Source organism: Austrofundulus limnaeus, unplaced genomic scaffold (assembly GCF_001266775.1).
Source record: "Austrofundulus limnaeus strain Quisiro unplaced genomic scaffold, Austrofundulus_limnaeus-1.0 Scaffold158, whole genome shotgun sequence".
Taxonomy (NCBI): Eukaryota; Metazoa; Chordata; class Actinopteri; order Cyprinodontiformes; family Rivulidae; genus Austrofundulus; species Austrofundulus limnaeus.
The window spans coordinates 344,785-367,173 of record NW_013952560.1 but is presented as its reverse complement, the minus strand read 5'-3'; the positions used below and the strand labels follow the sequence as shown (position 1 = coordinate 367,173).

General features: G+C 40.5%; 1 protein-coding gene across 8 annotated transcripts in view; it reads right to left on the bottom strand.

The window, feature by feature from the left end:
- Nucleotides 1-22,389, bottom strand: part of foxp2 (forkhead box P2) — a 120,046-nt gene that overhangs the window by 38,699 nt on the left and 58,958 nt on the right. For all 8 annotated transcript variants that reach the window (XM_014016944.1, XM_014016941.1, XM_014016948.1 and 5 more), the window contains one exon: nt 6,248-6,337. In XM_014016944.1, the coding sequence (XP_013872398.1) occupies nt 6,248-6,337 (90 nt within the window). The remainder of the gene's footprint in view (nt 1-6,247; nt 6,338-22,389) is intronic.

The following is a 22,389-nucleotide window of genomic DNA, read 5'->3' as shown; positions in this document are numbered from 1 at the left end:
GCAGAGAGATGAGGGAGCTGAAATAGAAAGAAAGTGTGAGAGCAGGTGAAGGTGGGGAGGGGGGGGGGCATTTCCCTCTGATGTTGCAGGTAATATGGCCTCCACTGGATCAGCCTCTTCATCAGTGACACACAGTAAATTACAAGTGCTTCAAGCAGCTCAGTGAATTATAGTTCATCACTTGGAAAGGCTTTCCCCCTCACCACCGCGGCCCAGGCGTATCAGATCTGCCGGTTAGAATCCAATTAACACCCTGGCCAGAATCATCTGATTGCATGTGTAAGGGCTGGTATAACTCGTTTATTGCACCCATGTATCTTCTGTCACAAGGTAAATTTGTTGCTGCTACATCAAAGGTCTGAGATACTTTTTTTTTATCCCTCCCTCTCACTTTCGCTTGATCCCCCAAACTCAGCTACCTCGCCTTGGGGTTGCATTTCCAGCTTCTTTTGCATCACAATGATGAACCTACTCTGTCCTCGCAATTTAACAATCTTGTCCTGTAGGTGTTGTAAATGCAAGGGAGGGGGGAAAACGGGGGAAGAAAAAAATCTTGTTTTCTGGTTACAAAAGCAGTAACCAAGGGTGTTTGACTAAAAAATGTGCTGACGTTTTTTTTCTCTCCTCTTTCTTAGAGTCAACAGAAGTTTTCCTCATGAATAACATATTATTTTCCCCTCACTTTTTACCCTCTGCTGTGATGATTTTTCTCCCCTCTATTTTCAGATCCAACCAGAGGGGATGTASCAGAAAGATATATTCATAAATGTAAATGTGAACTAGCATCCTTTCGCCATGCACACTGGAGTCAGCTAACCTATACTCTGTATGTGCCGAAGCCCTTTTCCTTGCGTTTATGTGTGACTGTATGCATGTTCTGGATGAGAGCCAATAAGCAGAAGTGTTCTGCCATTGAGATGATATTGGCTCGCTGCTGGGAATGTGCCGAGTTGACCTTTTAAAGTGTGACACTTCCTCAGACGGCCCAGTGCTCACAGTCAGTCTGACCGGCCTGGGCAGAAAGCTGCAACTTCACAGAAAATTCAACTGAAACAACATCGTTCACAATCTGTACAACCTTTTTTTTAATACCTTAGGTTGAACACTGCRCAGACTGAACTGAGTTAGAAGACTTGTAAAAACATTCAGAGTTTTGTAGTGAATAAGACGCTGATGCAACACTTGCTTGAGGAAAGCATTTGGGTTTTTTGAGGTCAGGGTGAGTGTTTACACTGTCATAGCTGGTATCTCACTCAGATGCAACTGTTAGGGAACTAATTATTGTGAGAAAATAGCAAGAAAATATAGGAATTTTCTGTTGTGGTTTGATTAAATTTGAGACGGGAATCGCTGCAGCCAGGAGACTCCAGTGTTATAGCACTCATCTCATGGAGTGCATTAAATCTTTCAACAACTTCAGATCTATCTATAAGGTTTTAATTTTTTAAAATCTTTTCTATGTTTTATGCCTGTTTTGCCCAAAACGCTTGATGTTTTTAAAGGGGAAGAACCGCAAACATGCACATTTTCCCAAAAATATACCMAAGTGGAATATATTTGATGTGGGTGTTACAGTCTTGATCAGGTCAAAATTTTATTTTTATGCTTTAATTTTGGAGCAATGAAAGGTAAAAGAAATAAAAAAACACTTTACACTCAAGTCCTAAAACATAATAAATAATAAAGACATAAGTTAGCTAAGTGGTGGACGTTGATTTTTTTCATTGTGGTGTCCCACAACAGCGCTTCTTTTTCACATCACGTCTTTTTATTCTGACACAGATGGATCAGCAGTTAACACTGCCCTTCTCTCATTCATCACCAGGAGTGACATGAAATGAGCGCTACAACCCGAGAGTCTCCAAGCTGCAAGCATATAGTCTTGATTGTTTTGTGCTATAAACATAAGATTCTCTGCAAACCACAAGTCAGTTTAAGCAAAGCTCCTGTGACAAACAGTTACAACTGGACATTTGGTCACCCCAAGATAAAAAGAGGTAAGCTTTTATTTTGAAAAGGGGCTTAAATTCACCAGACGAGCGCCATGACGCGTGAGTTTCCAAGGTTGCAGCAACGCGCTCTTCCTAAACTTTATGTGACTTGTGTGACTGCGTTTTGAGCTGCCAGTTTTTTGAATATCACAACTTATTTTCTTTTGTCCTGCTTGTGAAACTATATTTTGTTGCTCACTTTGTTAGCTGCCTCCACTTTATTTAGTTTGATGAAGAACACTTAAAGCTTTTTTTGTTTGGTTTTTATGTGTCTGTTCTACAACTAAACCAACAGAGTGATGTGGATTTTTGAAAACATGTCAACAGCTTTAAAATATCCACCTTTATTCYGTTCCCTACATGAAGCCTGGACAAAGTCGAGGTTTTCAATCTAAAATTCTAACTGTCCCCATGAATGTTTATTTGAGCGCAGATGCATTATGTACGCGCGAGCGTGAGCGAAACAACTGTCAGATTCATAGGCCTCTGTAATCCTCTCCGCCTCTCCTTGTCCGCATTTCTTTATTTGTATTCCAAATGTCAGTGTATAAATGTCTTTCGAAGGGAGGTGGAGGGGTAATGCCATAAAGAAGAAGAGAGATGAGCAGAGGAAAAAAGAAGCAGAGACAAGAGGGTGTTGTGTGCCTTGGGAGAGCCGTGTAAGCAGCATGGCGGGGACAGGAGGATTTACAGGAAGAAATAGGTGTTTATTGAGTGCTCCTGTGGGCTTACTGCGTAATAATAGACCTGTCACATTACGCAAATGTGGAGAAACAGCTTGTGTGCGTGTGTTTGTGTGAGTGTTTGTGGGACTGTTGTTTTCTGTACTCTGCGCGCACGCGCACCGTGAATGCCAGAGCCGCCTGCCTCCGCATCATCAACTCTCGAGAAGCAGCAAYGAGCAAGCGGATAGAATTAGTCAGGCAAGAGCCTTTAGCTGCTAATATGAGTAATTAAAACTGCAAGCTGAGGCACTTAGATGCTTGTGTACTAAATAATTTACACGCCATGATCTATGGATCATTTCTCACTCCTAAATACCAAAGACGGCGAACAGAGGGGAGAGAATACTCGCAGAGGATTTATCAGCAACTCTGCCATAAGCAGGATGTCATGGTTATAATAATCCCTTTCTCACTTTCTGGAGCACTAATCACACAAGCAGATCAATCCGAGTGATTCCTCGGGTGGAAAATTTGTAGCTTGATTGCCGCTGACTCTTATCTAGCTGTAAAGCTAATAAAATATTGCACTGTAGCACCCATTGTGGCCTTATAATCCAAGTAAATAACACAGATTTATTGGGTAAATACCCGCAAGACATAAACAAGAAGAAGAAGAAGAAAAAAAAAACATGTTTTAATCAAGTAAAAGTTTCTACTGCTTTGATATTTGCACAATAGAGTATTACAGGGAGAATGTCAGCTGAAATGAAACAATCATGGGTGCATATTCCATCTGTTAAAACCATCTTGAAGCAGAATGCAACAAGGTCTGAAGGTGCAACATTGAAGACAACCAGCAGCGGCTTTTTGTACAGCGTGACGCTGAGACTTTTTGGAACAAACAGGTGAGGATGTTATTAAAAGCTGGATCAAGAAATGGATTAGTTGGGAGCTGACGACGGGCAGATCGGCAGGCCGTCTGATTCGTATTGATTCATATCGTCACGTAGGAAAGGATAGAGTTAGCAAATGTACATATCCAATATTTACCATGAGCTGGTGTTATTAAAGCCCGGGGCTTGGACATGGGCTGACATGCAACTACACCACTCAAATCCAATAATATTCCTCAGGACACTGAATTGAACTTGGTGACTGTCCCGGTATTTGTACATGGGGATCCCATTTGTCTGAATCCACTCACTGTGGCTCAGCAACAGTTATAAGATGCAGGGAGATAACTATTATCTAACTAAAACAAAAAATGCTACACCAAAACAAACATAAGCACTTAAAAAAAGTACAATTTGGATGCCATTGCTGGTGAAAATAATATTAACACTTTTTATATGTCTGAGCTGCAATATTTAAGAAAAAAAAAGTATGACAGTCTTCAGCAACCTTATCTCTTTGCCGGATTGTAATTAGATACACGGGGGTGTGACTCCAATTGAAGGTGTCGCCATTGTTAGACTCTGTGAAAATACCAACGGGTGAGGTTAACGCCAATTTCCCTGTCATTAATGAAATGCACAGAGCTCCTAATGAGGTAAACCACTACTCCTTGATAGTACTTATTAACCGAGTGGAGGGCACAAACTCCCACACTTCAATTTAAAATGACTAAAAATAAATTAGATAAAAAAATAAAATAAAAACACAGAGCAGATGTCAAGGGGCCTTACATAATTTGAAGTGGGAGGGGTGGTGGTGGAGGGGGGCTAACTGTCTTGTTGATATAAACGAGGAGGCTGAAAAGACGCTGGTGTGAGAAATATCTTAACACCAGGAAGAAAGTGGGAGTGTGAAACTATGTGCTTGCATATGTGTGACCTTTTCCAAATCACTGGCAACAGACGCAGACAGCTCTATGAATCAATAAGGTAAATTAGCATTGAAAGATGGAGATGACAGGCAGTAAAATTAGCTGTGTAACCTACTACACGACAAATATGAACTTCTGGATTTTCAACACGCGTGGATGTAGTGAAGAAAACAAAAACATTTAACTTGTCCTACCAATTAACTCAAATTTATATTCCTAATATTAAAGGAATAGTCCTTTTGAAGGGATGTTCTGTCTAATATAATGCCTGGCCAAAAAAAGGTCACGCACTAATATTTTGTTGGACCACTTTGATTACAGCACACATTCACTGTGGCATTGTTTCGATAAGTTTCCTAGACCAGACCAACTGCAGTAACCCCAGATCATAGCACTGCCCCCACAGACTTGTACAGTAGCCACTATGATGGATGCATCCTCAAAGATGATGGGTTTAAAGGGATCCCTGATTAGTTGCAACATTAGACTTTATTTGATAAACATTTATTTTAACTGTAAAATAAAGACTGTAAAAATACTGTAGGCTGTTCAGTTTTTATAATTTTTAAAAATATATTTTAACACGGACGAAGCCATTTTATTTACACACAAAGCATTCTGGGTAAATGATGACATGGATAGGTCCTCGGTGTGAGCGAGCTATATCCACCCTGAAGGTTAATCTTGGACAATATCTGATGATCGACTCTTTTAAATGAAACCAGAGAGYGTTGACAGAGAGGAGAAGGTAGAAATGACTCAGCCTGGAACTGAAAATATGGATGGAGGACAACAGAGCTGCTTCATGGAAGAASAACCTCAGCTTAGCCTGTTAGCCTTTGTGCTAGCGCTGACACTATATTGCCTTATATGTATTAGATCGGTGCTAGCGCGAAAAACAAGCTAAACTGAGGTCCTCCATCCATATTTTCAGTTSCAGGCTGAGTCATTTCTACCTTCTCCTCTCTGTCAACGCTCTCTGGTTTCATTTAAAAGAGTCAATCGTCAGATATTGTCCAAGATTAACCTTCAGGGTGGATGTAGCTCGCTAGCAGCCTCGCACCGAGGACCTATCCACGTCATCATTTACCCAGAATGCTTTGCGAGTAAATAAAATGGCCCCGTCCGTGTAATATATTTTTAAAATTTAGTTTCAAAATTATAAAAACAGCCCACATTATTTTTATAGTCTTTATTTTGAAGGTAAAATATATGTTTATTAAAAAAATCTAATGTTACAACTAATCATGGATCCCTTTAATAATACATTGAACAGTTCTTAACCCATTTTTAGTAGTTTCTGAAATCTCCTTATGTGTTTTCTCTGCTTGATGACAATGATTGGACCCATCTCAAACAGACAGTCATAAGTCAGGTCAGGAGTGGAAAACAAGACAAAAGTTCAGGCTAGACTAATGACTAGCCAAATGCTTGGCTGAAATGATGATCGTGTCCTCACTATTAATCACTATAAGACAAAACATCACTTCAAAGTTGACTGGACTGTCTCTTCAACGTCTAAGTTATAGACATCATTTTGCACCAGATCATGAATAATTGAAAGCAGGATGGATAAAACTTTGTTTTTTGATGTTTTTGTGTGCACGACCCRTCCAGGGGACTGACTTGTCCATCTTTACGATTCCAATGACAGGTCTGAGGATTGCATGCACAAACCAAACACACTTGGTGGAACAGAGGAAATCTTTTGGGTGGAGGCTGTATTATGGATGGACTTAAAGAGATTAGACAGGGAGCTGCTTTACCTGCAGTGGACGCTGCTTGTCCTGGCTCTTTGGAGATTTCAGGCCACAGCCTGGCTGCTGCAAGAGTAATTGCCTCGCCGCTTGTAGAGCCTGGGAAGAAGAGAGCACAACACAACAGACGGTGTGAGAAAACAGAGCGAAAAGGGAGGAGACAGTGAAAAYAAACTAGTAGGTTTCTTGAAGCTGACAGTTGAGATAATTCACTTTAAAAAAAAAACACACAAATCAGGTGCTTGTTGCTGGAAAAAACTGATTTATATAAACGTGTTTAACACGACACAGAATATRTTTTCGAAACATTTCATAGAGCTGTGATCAGGGATAAACATTTGTACTGAGCACCTCTGAAGAAGAAGACGGAGGGGGTGGTGAGAGGAAGGGGGAGAAAATGAAGGCAGAGTAGAATTGACCTGTCTAGTGTGTGCTCAGCTGAAATATCCACTTCTTTCTGCAAATTACCACCACATTTGCATATTCATAATATCAATTTGAAGTAGAGGCAGCACCATGTGAAGTGTCCCTGGGAGCTGTAATTAAAGTTGACAAAATCAACATCAGATTACATTTGGACTGAATTAACAAGCAGTCCGGGTTTTACACTATGCATTAAGGGTGCTTATGAGCAGAGGATGGGAGATGGATAGAGAGATTAATAGATTGGTTGGGAAAGGCAGACCTTTTCCTGTCTGATGAAATTAGTTTGCAGCTGTTTACACACGTCCAGAAAGATTTCAGAGTTTGCGTTGGTAAATTCCAAAAAAAAAAAATCGTCATCGATCCACGTTGAAGTGTTTGTCCGAAAACAATTTGCTGAGAATCCAAGAAGTTTGACATGTGCTGTGATTTATTTCTGCAGGGTTTGACGGGATTATGGCTTCCCCCGCTTTTTTTTWTTTWWATTTTTTTGTCTGTGTGCTCTGTGTGATGAGCGAGTCTTAGCTTAACAAGTACAGTGGCAGCTGGGCTCACAACTTCCCTCTGATTCCTCAAGAACAAGATGAGAGAGGCTGGCTGAAAGGAACACTGTGCACAGGTGCTCCACACAACAGAATAACTTGTACTGTTTCAGGCCCACGAGCAGGAGAAGTGGGGGTGCACATACATCCACAACACAACTTCACAGGTGTTTATGCTTTTGATGTAAAAAAAAAAAGAGAGAGAAAAGGATGAATAGAAAAGGCGATAAAAAATAAAACTCAGGTGCAGGGTGACACTTCCTCAAGAATCAGGGGTGCTCATTTTATTCTGGTGCTTGCCAGTATCCATGACAACGGCAGCTTTGACAGGGCGTGCATATGGCTCGGCTCTACCAGCTGGTGGGAACAATGTTTGAACTAGTACATYGAGAGCCTGAGCAAACAAGGGGAGAAGACAAGAGACAGAGGAAAGCATAAAAAAGGAGGAGGAAAAAAAAGTTGCCATGTCTTAACCCCTCTGGGAACACACACACACACACACATGCACACCCCAACACACACACACTTCTGCTGATCAATTATGAAAAGACAGAGCTGGGGAGGTGCCTTGAGAGGTGGGGGTGCTGGGGAGGGGGCTGTCTGGCTGCTCAGGAGGAGCCAGGGCTTCTGATCTACAGTAAACAAACACATTACACTGGAACTGGGTCCTAACTGCATTGATCCGTCTCCTCTGTAAGAGGAGCCCAGTCGCCACTAGTTTATATATATATGTGTGTGTGTGAGTGTGTGTGTGTGACGTGRCATCTGTGAGCTAAGCCTTGGATTTTCCTCAGTGTTGTATAAAGTACCACAAAGTGATACTTGAGTAAAAGTACAAGTATCTTACCAAAAAATTACTTTGATAAAAGTTAAAGTCTCCTTTAGGAATATTACTTGCATAAAAGTCTTAAAGTATCTGATATTTTTGTACTTAAGTATTAAAAGTAAAAGTATTGATTTAAAACGAGCAGTTAGATTTTCTGTAATGACATTTACTAGGAGGTGACCTCCCCAAAACAATGCAGAAATGACTATATTGTATTAAAATAATTAATTTATGTTAAATTTAGGATGCACTAGTCTATCTGTTTCAGTTTATTTCAAGGGTGACCAAAACTTTTCCCCAAAATGAAAATCTATCTGACGGCTGCGGCCAAATACAATAATATAATTCATGAAATACAAATACTTCTTAAGTACTGTCCTTTTATTTTAATGTTTATGTCCTGCTGGAGTGTGACAGGATTTGTTTGTGTACAAACTAATACGAAATCAAAATTTTATATATTTATACTTCTCATTCAGTCATAATTAAGTTCACTCTATCTAGGAAGTACAATTTATATGGATAGTATTTATTTTTTTACAATAACAAGCTGGAATGAAAACAAGCAAAAATGAAATAAAATTAATGACTTTCTACTTCTTGCCTTTTTAAAAAATGTAAGGAGTAGAAAATACAGATAATTGTGTGAAAACATAAGAAGTAGAAGTAAAAAGTAGGCTGAAAATAATTACTCAAGTAAAGTACCCAAAAATTCTACTTAAGTACAGTAACAAAGTATTTGCATTTAGTTACTTTRCAACTCTGCTTTTCCACAAAACACACATCTGTAGTGAGCAAACACACACACAAAAATGTGCACAGTAAGTTTTGTCGAACAAGATGGGAGGGAAATCAAACGTTTTTTCCTTCCTTTCTGTACTGAACATAAAAGACAACATAAACTCCTGGAAAGCAGCCAATCGCTTTGCTAATTAAAACACAGGGCCCAATTAATCTCAGCATGATTGGTGAATCAAAGTAATTATAAGGCTTATTGAGTCCCGCACACAGTAGTTAGAGGGGAGGCTGCTTGATGAGTGCGGCTCAAGGTAGTTGTCGGGGGGTGGGGTGGGGGGGATGTTTATCCGTGTGCGAATCAATAATGRCTCGCTGCGTTGTACCCAAAGTCAGGAGAGCCGCTCGATATATGACGCACGGTCAAGAGTACAGAGGAGGAGGTGTTTTTCAATGTCCTTCCCATATCTAAGCCGTGGAAATATCCAGGGAGGTGTGTGTGCATGAGGAGGGGTGAAACAGAGAGGCTTATTAGAAAAGAAGTCATAGTGAGCACTTCTCCAAACATAACACGGACCTTATCAACACCGGACAAAACTTTTTTTTTTTTTCCACGGTGGCTTATGTCTCAAACCGTCTGTCACCTCCAATGTGGAATTGGGGTTAGCCATTTTTCTGGTGTGGAAAGGAAGGAGGGGATAAAAAGTTCCATCCCTTCCTGTTTTTTTATATATTTTTTTTTACCTGCTCAGAGTATTCAGCCATTACAGTAAAAAGCACCAATTTGCGCCACCCACTTTTCACGCCGCATAGATGGAGCGAAAGCCYATCTGAGAGCACAAAAAGCTGCAACTACCTCGGAAAAGTCATCAAAAGTTTTGCTGAAGAGCTGCCAGAGTGGACGAAAACACCGCCGCGAGCAGATGCGCCATCTATTTAACCTGGGTTGCTATGCACGAAAAAAAAAATGACATTCCCAGTCTATTAATTCACACATTGTATAAACAGCACAATGTGACACATTCTTAGAATGAGAGAGCAAACCAGACAGAGGCCCTGCTATATAAATAACAAGGCACTCAGAGGCATATTTGATGTTGATATCCATCACTGAGGCTGGAAAGAGGGGGGAAGAAAAAAAAAACACGGGGAAGGAAAATAACACAGAGCGACTGAGACCGYGACACGGGGATCCTTATGAAAATAAGATTCAGCCCAAATGGATCTGGTGTAATTGGTTTCAGATAGTGAGGTCGGCAGAAAGGCGATACAGGCAACTATTATGCGAAACGGACTGAGAAACAAGAATGTTTACACAGGCATTCCTCTCCTACATTAATAGGCATGCAGAGATCACTAGAAAGGGCGAAAAGGAGAGAGTGAGAAGAGGCTGACAGAAGAAGGAGCGGCAACGGAGGAAAAAAAACACACCTTCAACCCCCCCACTACCCCCACTCTACTTTCTTCCCTCCATACACAACTGTAACTCTACACAGGAGATGGTAATAAGCAATGCACYTTTGTAAGGAGCATGCAAAGAACTTAAACAAGCATGAAATACATCAGTGGGAGCTTCATAACCGGGCCAAACCATTACAAATCTCCAGATTGCTTATTGCATGGGGTGCTGCTGCTGGAATAAGCCATAGACAAAGAACGTCACTCTTTCAAATCCACACGGAGACGCCACAATATTCAGCCATGACATTGGCACTGGATGTATTTGAGAGGCTGTGACATTGTGTTTGGACAGTGCAGATCACTTCCTGGCTCAAATCACACTGGGAGCTGTTGTTATTAAGGGATTTAGCTGATATTGGGATGATGACACAGGCATGTAATAATCTGCCCCCAACAGGTATTTCCTGACAGGATGCTGCCTCTCGGTTCAGAAAAAAAAAGCTGTAAACACGACGCAGAGTTGTTGATCGAAGCCGGCCTGCATCACGCTAACATGGTTTATCTCAAGTGTGCTGAACAGATGTTTAGTGTGTGTTGCTCCCGTTCGCAACATCAAGCTGTCGGCCAGAACAACTCCACATGAGCTGACAGCTCCAACAACTCACACACACGCGCGCATGTACACAACTGATGCATAAGCACATATATGTACACACTGTGCTGCATCACTGAGCTTGGGTGTCTGCTTCCAGGAAACAGATTCAGAAGGAGGGGAATAAGGAACAAATGTGTTTTAATCAATCACATAGAGACTCGTGCCGTGGAAAACAAGGCACGRAAAAACAGTTTAGGCTGAACAAACAAACATGGCTGATTGGATCGGGGCTGCAGGCTTGTTGGCGGGAAAAGATATGCGCTCGCACTTCACACCAAAATATTTACACCTTATCTCCTTGTGTTACTGGATTCGGGGCAGATGGATGGAGGGATACAGAAATGGAGGGGCTGGCTAGAGAGGATAAACAAATCAGAAGAGAAGATAGGGGGACGAGATGTCCTACGCAAAATGTGAATGAAAAAGAAAGGGCCGGAAAGTAACYCATCCATACAAACGGAAAGACTCTTATCCTTTTGTAAAGGTCAGAGCTGCCAGCGGCACTCTACTAAAGCAGTTTAATATTACTTATACAACGCAAAAGCATCAGTCATGTTTTCATGGTTTAATACTAAAAAAGTTGCACTTTTTGTTGTAAACGTGTCGCAGCTTCACAGTTTGGCCYGGAAAGCTGCAGGACAAATGCACAACCTCAATAGCATCAAAAATAAAGTTCTAGCGGAAGATTTGGGTGATTTTTCAGWTAATGTCTCTATGAAACAGAACAGGAAACAAAGCAGGGAGGGGGAAAAAATGGGGAAATTTGGAAAGTATGCAGAAGTAATGAGCATTTTAATGTATGACTCAATAAATCAATAGTCCACGGAGAATCTGCCTGGGCCTCAGGACGGAGGTAGAAACTTGCAGCAGAACAATAGGCTTCTGTGTACCTCTGCCGTCAGATTTTCAGCCGCTTCAGCTCCATCTGTCTCTACAGCTCCTGCGCTAAAAATACAAGAAAACTTTCTTATGCTAATTCGCTTTGTTGCACTTTTTCGTTCTTAAAAGAAAAGGAAGCTTTTGTGAAGAAATTGTGCAACTCTTCACCATTTAAACTGTGCAACCCGTTCTCCTCCTCCTCCCTCCCTCACATCACAATATTCATTTCTTTTCTTTCCTCCCCTTCTCTCCCACCTATCTCACCTCTTGTTTATTGATTCTCTAGATTAAGAATTCCTAGGGTGACGGATTGTAACACACAAGCATCAAATTATTTTGGGGTGTGCTTATTTGCTTTTCCCTTGCATCTATTTGGCCTGTGTCTGTAGACAATTATGCCTACCCAGCCCCAGACTCAGGTGCTAATAATGAAGGACAAATAGAATCGTATGTGTAAACTTCTCCCACTGATGAAAATTTATATTAACTTTCTACCACAGTAAACAGAGCTGCATAGCTACACCGTCCCCGGAGGACTGATGAGATGAATTTGCTGGCTCCTGCCCCAGGAAGAAAGCTTGTGTAGGAGAGACGAGTGCTGCCGGTGAGAGGGACTCAGAGGTAACTCCATTGTGTAACCTCACACTTTTTTTTCCCTCTCTCTCTCTCTTTCTCTCTAACAAAGACAAAACGTGGGTCTGTTTTGCTGATTGTGGATCAGAATTGTGTGTCTAAGAGTTGAATACACACCAATATGTATGTGTCTTCTGAGACACTTGACAGGCCAAGCCAGTAATAACAAAAGAGCACAGCCTGTTGTTTTTCACTTCAACCACTGACATTTACTAACATCTAAGCCCACACAATTGTCACCATGGATATTCTGTGCAAATATACATCAGTTAAAACAGAGGCGAACAATGTTTTTTCAGCTTTCAACCAGCTGAACTGAGGCAGAATTCAAAACTCTCAACTTTTTTCTAATGTTTTTAATGTTTTTTCCATAAAGCTGACTCTAAGCATTCATAAGTTTTAAAGGGGCAATATCATGTAAAATCAGCTGTTTTGAGTTTTATATCATGTTATAATGTTATACTCTCATAAAAAACATGCCCAAAGCCTTGCTTTGACTCATTCATGCATGTTTGAGAAATCCTGCAGCGTTTTTAGGAAGCCATGCTGTGGAGCAAAACGACAGGTGGGGACTAGAAACACCCCGGGACGTGTCTTTAAGCCGAACTTCCTGATGGCAGAGTGCACCCCCCACCCCCACACACCCCGCCCATGACTCCTGCAGGCTTTCGGGTGAAAGTGAAAGTGAAACCTAACTGTCTGCTGAGCTCTCAACATTAGTTCTCACTCAGTGAAGCTCTTTTCTACTGAGCCCACGAGGGGACATGGGGGATATTTTTTTCTTTTTGCATTCCCGCGCAAAATTATCGAGTTATCTCGCAAAAGTCATTAAACACTGTTGTGCCTGTCGGTTTATTAACAAATTCACATGTTTACCATTAGCGACTTACCCTACTACTTTAATTCAGCTTCAGAATGAATATATCACACAGCCACGCATGGAAGTATGTCATATGCTGATATTTTAACACAGTGCAGTCACGCAACATCAATGTCGATTTCACGAACTTGTGGCGACGCATCCTGTTTTGGTAACCGGATATTTCAAAATAAAAGTCTGATTTAATTCAGTTCTTATACAAATCAAACTTTTGTGAGGTAACACAAAAGAAAAAAAAATCCCCCCATGTCCTGTCGCGGGCTCCGTACTTTTCAGATTAAAAATACCTTTGAGGAAATGTATTTTCAGATGCCAAGTAAACTGCATCAAGGCAGCCCCCCACCCCTGCGAGCGCAACCCCCCCGCACTGAAATGGGCAAAACTGAAGCAGTTTAGAAGAGGAAGTGATGAGAAGATAAGTTTATTTTCTATTTAAGCATAAAAAAAGCATTTTAATAACAGTTAAAGGTGACATAGATACTTTATTATGGTATATTATTTAAATGTATGCCGGAGAAACACATAATATTGGCCCTTTAAAGATTTAGCTTAAAAATCCATGCAAACCTATAAAAGGTCATCCATTTTTTTAAATGAGTGCCATTTAGATCTGCACAACATATAACTACGGTTAAACTATTTTTCAGTTTGTTTAGTCTGTTAGGTTTTATAAAACTTTCCTGATAATTACAATAAAACAAGCAAAACAACAAAATAAGCCTATTTCTCTTCTTTAAACACTCATCCACCTACATATTGCCTGAGTGCATCTTTTCTAGTGTTTTTGTCACAAGAAAAGTCAGTTAAAAGTAAATCACAGCACACGTTTTGTTTGAAATGAGTCATTTCAGAACATGAAATGAATTTTCTAAAAAAATGGTTTTAAAACTATTAATTTCTTTTCTGGACTTTGTAGGCTGCAGTTTACAGGAGCTCAGTTACTGGAAAACCAAAGTCATAAACTGGAATGACTAACAGGGAGGGTTGCATGCAGAACAGCAACAAAAAAAGGTTCAGATTCCAGTGGAAAACATCCTAAAATGTGAAAAATTAGTGCTTCAATTTTCTATAAGTATAAACCAATTTGTCTGACACGTCTTAAGGAGCTTTACTGAGAGATAATCGGTTCTCATTGATCTTTTCAGATAATCACAAACAAATTTATATGATTTTAATGGAGCTTGTGTTTGTTAAAGCTCATGCTCTTTAAAAAAAAAAAGAAAAAAGTTCGAGGGCTACTGGCAAGCTGATTATGCCAAAAAAGTAATCAAAACAAATGGAAGCAGCTAAAATAAATTGTGTTGACATGCTCATAAAACTAAAACTACTTTATCCAATCCAATGTAAGTAAACTGACTTTAAGTGCATTTATTTTCTATTAAAAGAGGTTAAACAGTGCCTGGTACCCAGATTTCTCTTTATACAAGCCAAACAGCATGTAGAAGACTTGCTTTTACAGTCTGTGCACCATCACGCGCGAGCCGAGCCCGCGTGCTGATTGAGTTCTTCTTCATCTGACCCTGTCTTGGGGGCTTCTGCTGCTGCGGGTCAATAATACGAGTGTCTGTCTGTCTCATCCTGCAGAGCTCAGGTTAAGTGTTGAGTCTAAGTGTTACCCTCTTCATGCGGTCGATGAGCGAGAGAGGACCTGAGCTGTAAGTGAACTCACCTCGCTCATAGATGTAGCAGCTTTTTTATTTTTTTAAGTGTGATAACTTTTTACACCATTCTTCTTGGAAACTGAAATAAATTGGGACAAAAAGTGTAAAGGGGTTTTATATTTAAAAACACAACTATCATATTTATTCATGTATACTACGATCTCATGTATAATACGACCCCCCCCCTTTTTGAGCGTAAAAAGCATAAAAAATGTAATCCTCAAACTACCTCCAGACTTCAAGATTTTTCAGCCTTTGCAGTCTTTATACATATCAGTAAAATGATCATTGGACTGTTCATTTTATTTTAACAACATATGTACTAAAAGGTATTTTGACAACAAATATATATCAGCTGTAGCAGCATCATATGAATTCTGGCATTTTACACAGTCCACCAGGAGGCGCCAACACAAAAGTCAGAGACTTCACATGAGATTTGGGCCATCTTCTGGGGGAAAAGCAGATTACTTCCTACTCGCGAGCGCCCCCTCTGGTGGGGAAACGTTTTTTCAGGGATACAAACTTTTTCAGAACACCGGTAGACGGCAGCCATTACAGATGAACATGTGTTTGTTGTTGTTCGAGCAGCGGCCCCGTCACACGCTAATGTCATTAGTTTATTATCATAACTAAGGTGAGGGAATACCCCCCCCCCCTTTTTTTTTCACATCATGTCGCCTGCCTGGATCTGTTATCTCGCTCTGAAGCACAGAGGTAAGCTCGTTTCAACTGCTTTATACGACATGGTCTCATTTCCGGACTCAATAATTTTGAGAATGAAGCCGATATTTCAGTTAAGTAAAAATATTTATCCGAGTATAGTACTACCCCCCAACTTTATGGATGATTTTATGGATTAAATTTTACGTATTATACTTGAATAAATACGGTTACTCGTCTCTAAAAAAAATCAACAAAAATCAGGTCAAAAAACAGCCACTGCCTCAGCCATTGGGCAGGAAATGGATCACATTTATTCCACCTCTCCTCTCTCAGCCTTGTTGCTTATGTAACACCTGTGTTTTCATGTCCTTCTCCTTATCCGACTCCTCCATCCACTGTGCTTTGTACCACGGTGGTCGTCTTGTGAATATTCCAATTACGGCGATGTGTGTTTGACCTTTAAGCGAGCAGGAGAAGATACAGTTATCTACCTTCTTCTGTGACACCCGGAGTCTGTCAATCAGCAGTCAACCACCACCACCGGCACAGGCTACTCGACTGAGCTGATTCTAGTGAAATGTGTGTTTTTGTTGCTGACAAAGACTGTGACTAGAGTAAGATAGAAAAAAAATAAGAAGCTTAAAGAGTTTCAGTATTAAAAAAAAAGAAAGTGTTGACTAAATGAGGTTTGAACACAAATACACAAACCAACTGGCACACACACAAATGAAAGAGATGTTAAACCCATTTTTTCTTTCTTTCTTTAATCTTCATCCAGCTTGACTGCGCCTTACTTCCATAAACAAAGAGTTTTTTTTTCCCAACAGCATCCCATATCACGCTTCTAAGAACAAGCAAGCGTGAGCAGAATCATACTTCTTCGGTTTCATTCGCGCGCCCGCCCTTTTCCAAAAGGCTAATCTACATCTTTCATTGAATCAAGGATGGAAATTCACAAGAAATGCTTCTTTTTCAATTTCATGCTGAAGTAGCTCAAGTTAGTGGATGTAATTTCTCCTAACAAGAAAATTTATCACTCTGTCGCACTCTTAGGCCAGCTTTGTGAGAAAGACGCCGACGTTTTTTTTTTTCTTTGCTTTGGGTTTTGATAAATGTGCCAAAAGCATGATCACTCCCTTCATAACACTCCATACAAGGACAGAACAATTACAGTGGTCTATGCTTAAAATTTGCATGAAAGATAAATGACGTATAATTTAAGACTTTGATATAGACATTACTAAATGAAGAAGCTGAGTGGAGGGGCGTTCTTTCATACATGCTGCAAAAAAACAAAACTTTGAGGTCTAAATCGTGATGGTTTGAAAAAAAAACATTCAATTTTGTGAGAAATTCTCTTCTTGCATGTTTAAAACCTGTGCCAACAGAGATGTAGTCCCTCGCTGTGACAGAAAGGCAGACTAACGGTGCAAAAACTCCTACAAATCCATTTGAAGTTTTGTGCAAATTAGGATTATCGGGTTCACGGTGAATTGGATGATGAAGTCCAAACAGGTGAAAAGGAATGCATGAAGAACAGTTAACGCAGAAACAATACCACGCTTGGCCAAGCCACCRGGCCAATGTATATTTATCATGTAAACTTCTGATAAATGCATATGCAGAAACAATCAAATCTCTGGGTTCCCATTGGAAGATTTTTTGCACATTGGGCTCAAGCGTGAAACCAATATCAGCTTAGTGTCTACTCAAGCTTGAAGTGCCATGCAGAGCGTGTTCTGCATATGCTCATGGGCGTCGTTTTTATCAGGGTGGAACAAGCAGCTTTTCAGTGCTATCACTGATCAATTCGTGCGAGTTAAGTCTCCCGCGTGGGGTAAATAAGCAGCGGTTAAGTCTTGATGAGGAATGGCAGGCTGTTTGAGTGGGAATACAGGCTTGAGAGAGGCGGGCCTGTCTATCTCTGCAGCAATGGACGCCTCGTGTCACTTCCATCATTAACCTCAGACTACAGTACATCTCATTCTCTGCATCTCTTCAAAACAAATGCTCTGTTTACTCTTCAAAAGAACTCAATTTTCGAGACTTTCCACATGCTGGGCTGTTTACAAGATTTCCACACTTTGAGAAACAAAAATAAATAAATAAAGTCTGACAATATTAAAAGATGGCAGTCCACCAGAAAGAACCAGACGTTGGCTGATAAACTAAAGCACCCGGCAGCTTTAGCTTCCAAAGCCTGCAGTGAAGAGTGCCAAAGCTAGCACTAAGTGACATGTCAGCGAGTTTGTCTGTTTGAAGCGTTCAATTCCCCCCGGCCTGAGCTTATTTACTGCATTTGTATGAAAAGCTGTGAAGAGGAGAGGGCTGAGAGCCAGTCTGCCTCTCTTACATATGTATACGGTGTTTTGGAGGCAATGCGTAAAGAGCAACTCTCCTTGCGGACGGGTAACGTTACAACTACAAACAACCTGGGAGAAGGCTGGAGCCATAAATACATTCARAAATAGGTCAGGGATGAAGGTAATCAGAGCAGCAAAGAGTGTTAACATGTGCAACAACCCCAAAAAAAAGCTACGATACCTGGAATCTGTTAGCAAAGATTCAGGGCGCATTAAAGAAAAGCACCAGTGACATTAAAGATGCTCCTTCCTTTCGCTAGTCGTCATCTTAACCAGATTTGCAGTCATTTCATTATTAGTTAGAGAAGTGGAAGWGGGGTACACACAACAAACCATCGGGCATGCGTTTCAGACTCTGATTTGTTACTATTCATGACTAAAGCAGAGAGGAACTGTAATACTAGACATGCTTGTTAAATTCACAACACTCCAAAGCTGCCTTCTAGCAAATCCTGTCTTTTGGTTGTCAGCTTAAGACAYCCCGGCATATGCATATGTAGGATTTTTAAGCTCTGTTAAATGGATAGCGGTGTCGTGGCCTATCAAATGACTATAAGCCACTTGCCTTTTTTGGGAAAGGAAAAAGAAACATTTAGAGAGAACGCAGGCAGCAATGCGTTACCTTTTATGAATTGGAAAGCACCCACCAAATAATTTTTTGTGGCCTTTTTTCCCCTGTTAACTTCATATTAGACTAAAACAGAGGCATCTACATGTCTGCTTCCAGCTTGTGTGTGACAGTAACACCCTGTCCAAGTATATTAATGACTGTTTAAGCTGGTGACAGGGGAGTGGCAACAAACAATGACAGAATGTCTGTTATGGATGATGCACCATTCACCACCAAGTCAGTTTGCAAATAAATTGTTGTGGAGGGTACTGAGGTGAAGCAATTGCTCAGCCCTCTCAGAGAATGTGCAGCGTGTGTGTGTGTGTGTCTTTATGCACGTGCTGTGTATGTGCTCGAGCTTTTTGTGAGTGGACGTATAGATCCAGTGCCATTTATTTCCCAGAGCTGGACCAGGGCGGTTAGAGAGGCGTGAAAGGAAATGAGTTGTGAAGTGGCCATTGATCCTGGCCTGAACTAGGTTAGCTCGAAACAGCAAGATTATTGGCCACAGTATGTGCAACTCAATGGCTGCCTCTTATTTACACAAAGGTGGTTAATCCTGACCGGGACATTTATCACGGAGACACTGCACTGCGTGGGACAAAAGCGGAGGACAAAGGCAAAAACACAGTCCAATTAAAGGTCTAGCACTCTTTGAAGGAATGCATACCGCATGGAGTTAAATTCATTTGGGTCAAATCTTAAAAAACTGCGTTATCTCGCGTGATATTGTGAGATTTTGMGAGATGTCAAAGGGCTGACAGAATACGTTCAGAATGGTTTCCAGCTACTACCATCAATATCTTTATAATTGGCAAAGTTGTAGACATTTTTAGTGTTTTTTTTAAGGGTCAGTCGACTGTGGTGGCCATCTTTAATGGGGTTAACTCCAAAAGTTAATCAGTTTTAGATGTACATCAAATGATTACCTGCTCAAAGTTTCATTAAAATCCATTCAGTGGCTCAGGAGATACTTTGATAATAGACAGGTTAACTTCAGTTTAAGCAGGGTTCCTACAGCTTCAAGGCAAGTTAAATTTAGGACTTTTTAAGACCTCTTTAATGCCACTTGAAATCAAATTTAAGACCAATATCTCAAACACAAATGGGGAAAAAAACTGTTAGCAACAATTTTACCCAAATGTTACTTTTTACACAAACCAAATAGTTGCGAGAAGCATTTGGTTAATTATTTAAAAAGATSTAACTAATTATTTTAATATTTAACAGGAATTACAATCATCCAACTTACAATGTGTTAAAATCTTTAAGACCTCTGAAAGGTTGATTTAAGTCTTTTAAAGGCTAATTTTTAAGGATATGGGGGAACCCTGTAAAGGCAATAGTTTCTAAAAACCTATTTAGCCATTTTTGTGTTTTAGACGTTTGCTTCGATGTAGGGGTCATCTTGAATGGGGTTGAATTTAAAAATAAATCAACTGTACAATGACTCTTTTCTGAGATAAAAAAAAGTCCACTTGTTCACGAACTGGTTTGCTAACGCCACAGACAAATGAACATTCAAGCAAAAACACGAGAATGAAAAGATATTAAAGTCATTTAATGTTAAATATTTTAAAATGATAATTTACATGTGTTTTTTAGGAATCTAATATTTAAACATTTGTAAAAATACATTTGGAATAAACAGTTTGCTTTCTTCTATGTTACCGTCGACCTGTAACCTGCACTTCTTTGACGACAGCTCGACGGTAAAAYGCCGGTAAGTGTTCATTTTCAGCCGATCTCACTGCACCCCTCCCTCCCCATCCTCTCCTCCRCCGCTCCCTCTCCCACCGTCTCACTGTCCCTTTCTCCTCGTCTCTCTTTCAAGCCTTTTGCAGCTTGACATTTCGCCATGCTCTCGAGGGACGCCTGTGTGAAATGGAGTTACTGGGAGAGCGCCACTGTAAATTCCAGAAGGCCACATGTAATGTCTCTTAAACATAGATGGACAGCCCAGGTTTCAAGGAGCTGAGAAATAAGATGGGAGACCAAAAAGAAGGAAAAAAAAAAAGGTGGGGAGACAGATGGAGCGCAGGAAGAAGAGGTGGTGTCTGGATAGATAATAGAATAATACTGTGTTTTTGTCTGGGGAAGGGTGAGCAAACAGTAGCTATGCTGTCATTCACATCCTATATCTTTAGTGTCATCGCGATGGGGGGAACTACAGGCCTATATGTCACAGGCCTGTATGTACTATTCTGTTGGGACTGTCTGCTGATAGCCAGGTTGGAAATAAAAAGAAGGATGGCTTTCATTGTAAATAGGTCTGACACTAGGATTGCCAGAGAAGAGCTGTCTTTTTCACTGAAAGGGGAAATAGTTTTACAAAGACATACAGTACACGCTGCTTTCCTAACGCTCCTTCTGCCTTTAAGCCTTATCTTGGCCCAGACAATGATGGTTAACAAAGGACTCCTTTATGAAATCGTTCATATTTCAGCTGAGGTCTTTCTCCTGTCCTGAGAGGTGATTGATGCATCAGGCCAGGGCCGGTGTCTTATTTACACAGTTGAGTGGGGCAATCTCAGGCCTGAAAGATAAACCTAATGAGCTTCTTTGTGTAAGGGTGCAAATGAGAGACACCATCCTCCCACCCTCCTTCCCTGCTCCATCCAAAGGGACAGTGTGGGTGATTAGGCCTTTAAATTATGCTCAAGGGCAAAGCCCAGATTTGCATCTGAGGTGTGTGTGTGTGTGTGTGTGCGCAGTGTGTGTGTGTGTGTGGGGTTTCTCAAATATGGTACAAAGAGACAGACAGGAAGGCAGGTGAAGGGCAGACAGAGAAAGATGCTTGAGGCTTGTTTGCTGGAAAGTGATGGTAGGTGAAAACTAGGTGTCGGTATTTTAGACAGTGCCAACAGTGTAGACTAAACAACAAACTTGAGTTGTTATAAGACAGAGATGAGCTCATGTATACGTCAAGTGTGTACTCAGGCTCGCACACAAACGCACACAAAAAACACACACGCTGTCATTTTGTCCTTTGTCTGTGGGAGTAACTTTCTCCCTAATGACTTTCATTTTAGGGAGAATTTCATTTGCCCCTAAACCCTAAATACTACCCATCACTTGCTGTCAGATTTCTCATCTTTTTTTTTTCCTGCAGCTAAACAGCTCGGAAGGCAGGTTAATTGCTGTCACTCTCAAGTTGGACCACTGCCTACCTCTCGTGTAGCGACAGGGGCAGCCTAGAAGTAAGATGGCACCTTGGTGCACTTATTGTAATTTATGTCAAAATGCTGCAGTCATTTAAATATAGTTGGATCGTTTGCATTTTGCTGCATCATGTGCCTCAGGAAAACAGTAAAATGCAYACCTAACCAGCTTACCAATGTGTAAACCCTTTCCTCTGACAGTTCTGCTGGCTGCATTTTATAAGCAAAAGTAAATATGCATCATAAAACATGCAAATACACCTTTATTATTAAAAATAAATAAATAAGTAAACACGTTGCATTCCTTGAATGAATTCATATTGCACAAAAYTTTAAACTAAGATTGTTTTTTGTTGAGAAATATCAAAGTTATAAATGTTTTGGTCAACCTTATAAATAATACGCACAAGCTTTGATTTGCTCTGACTGACTGCTAAAATCACACCAAATTTTAGCTTAATATTCACAAAAATCACTGAATAATTGAATAACGTCAAGTCAGCCATCTTGAATTAGGTTTAATCCAGGCTTTTAGGTAGGATTTTGGTAGTGAGTGTCGACTCTTTAAGCTTCCCCATACCTGCGATTTTACAAAGCTCACGGAAGTTTACAAAATTTACGCAGCCACTGTTCAAAAGAATGTCCCAACACAGACGAGCTACATCTAATGGCCAGAACTCTGCAGTTTTCACTCATTTACAGGCCAGCGGTCACTC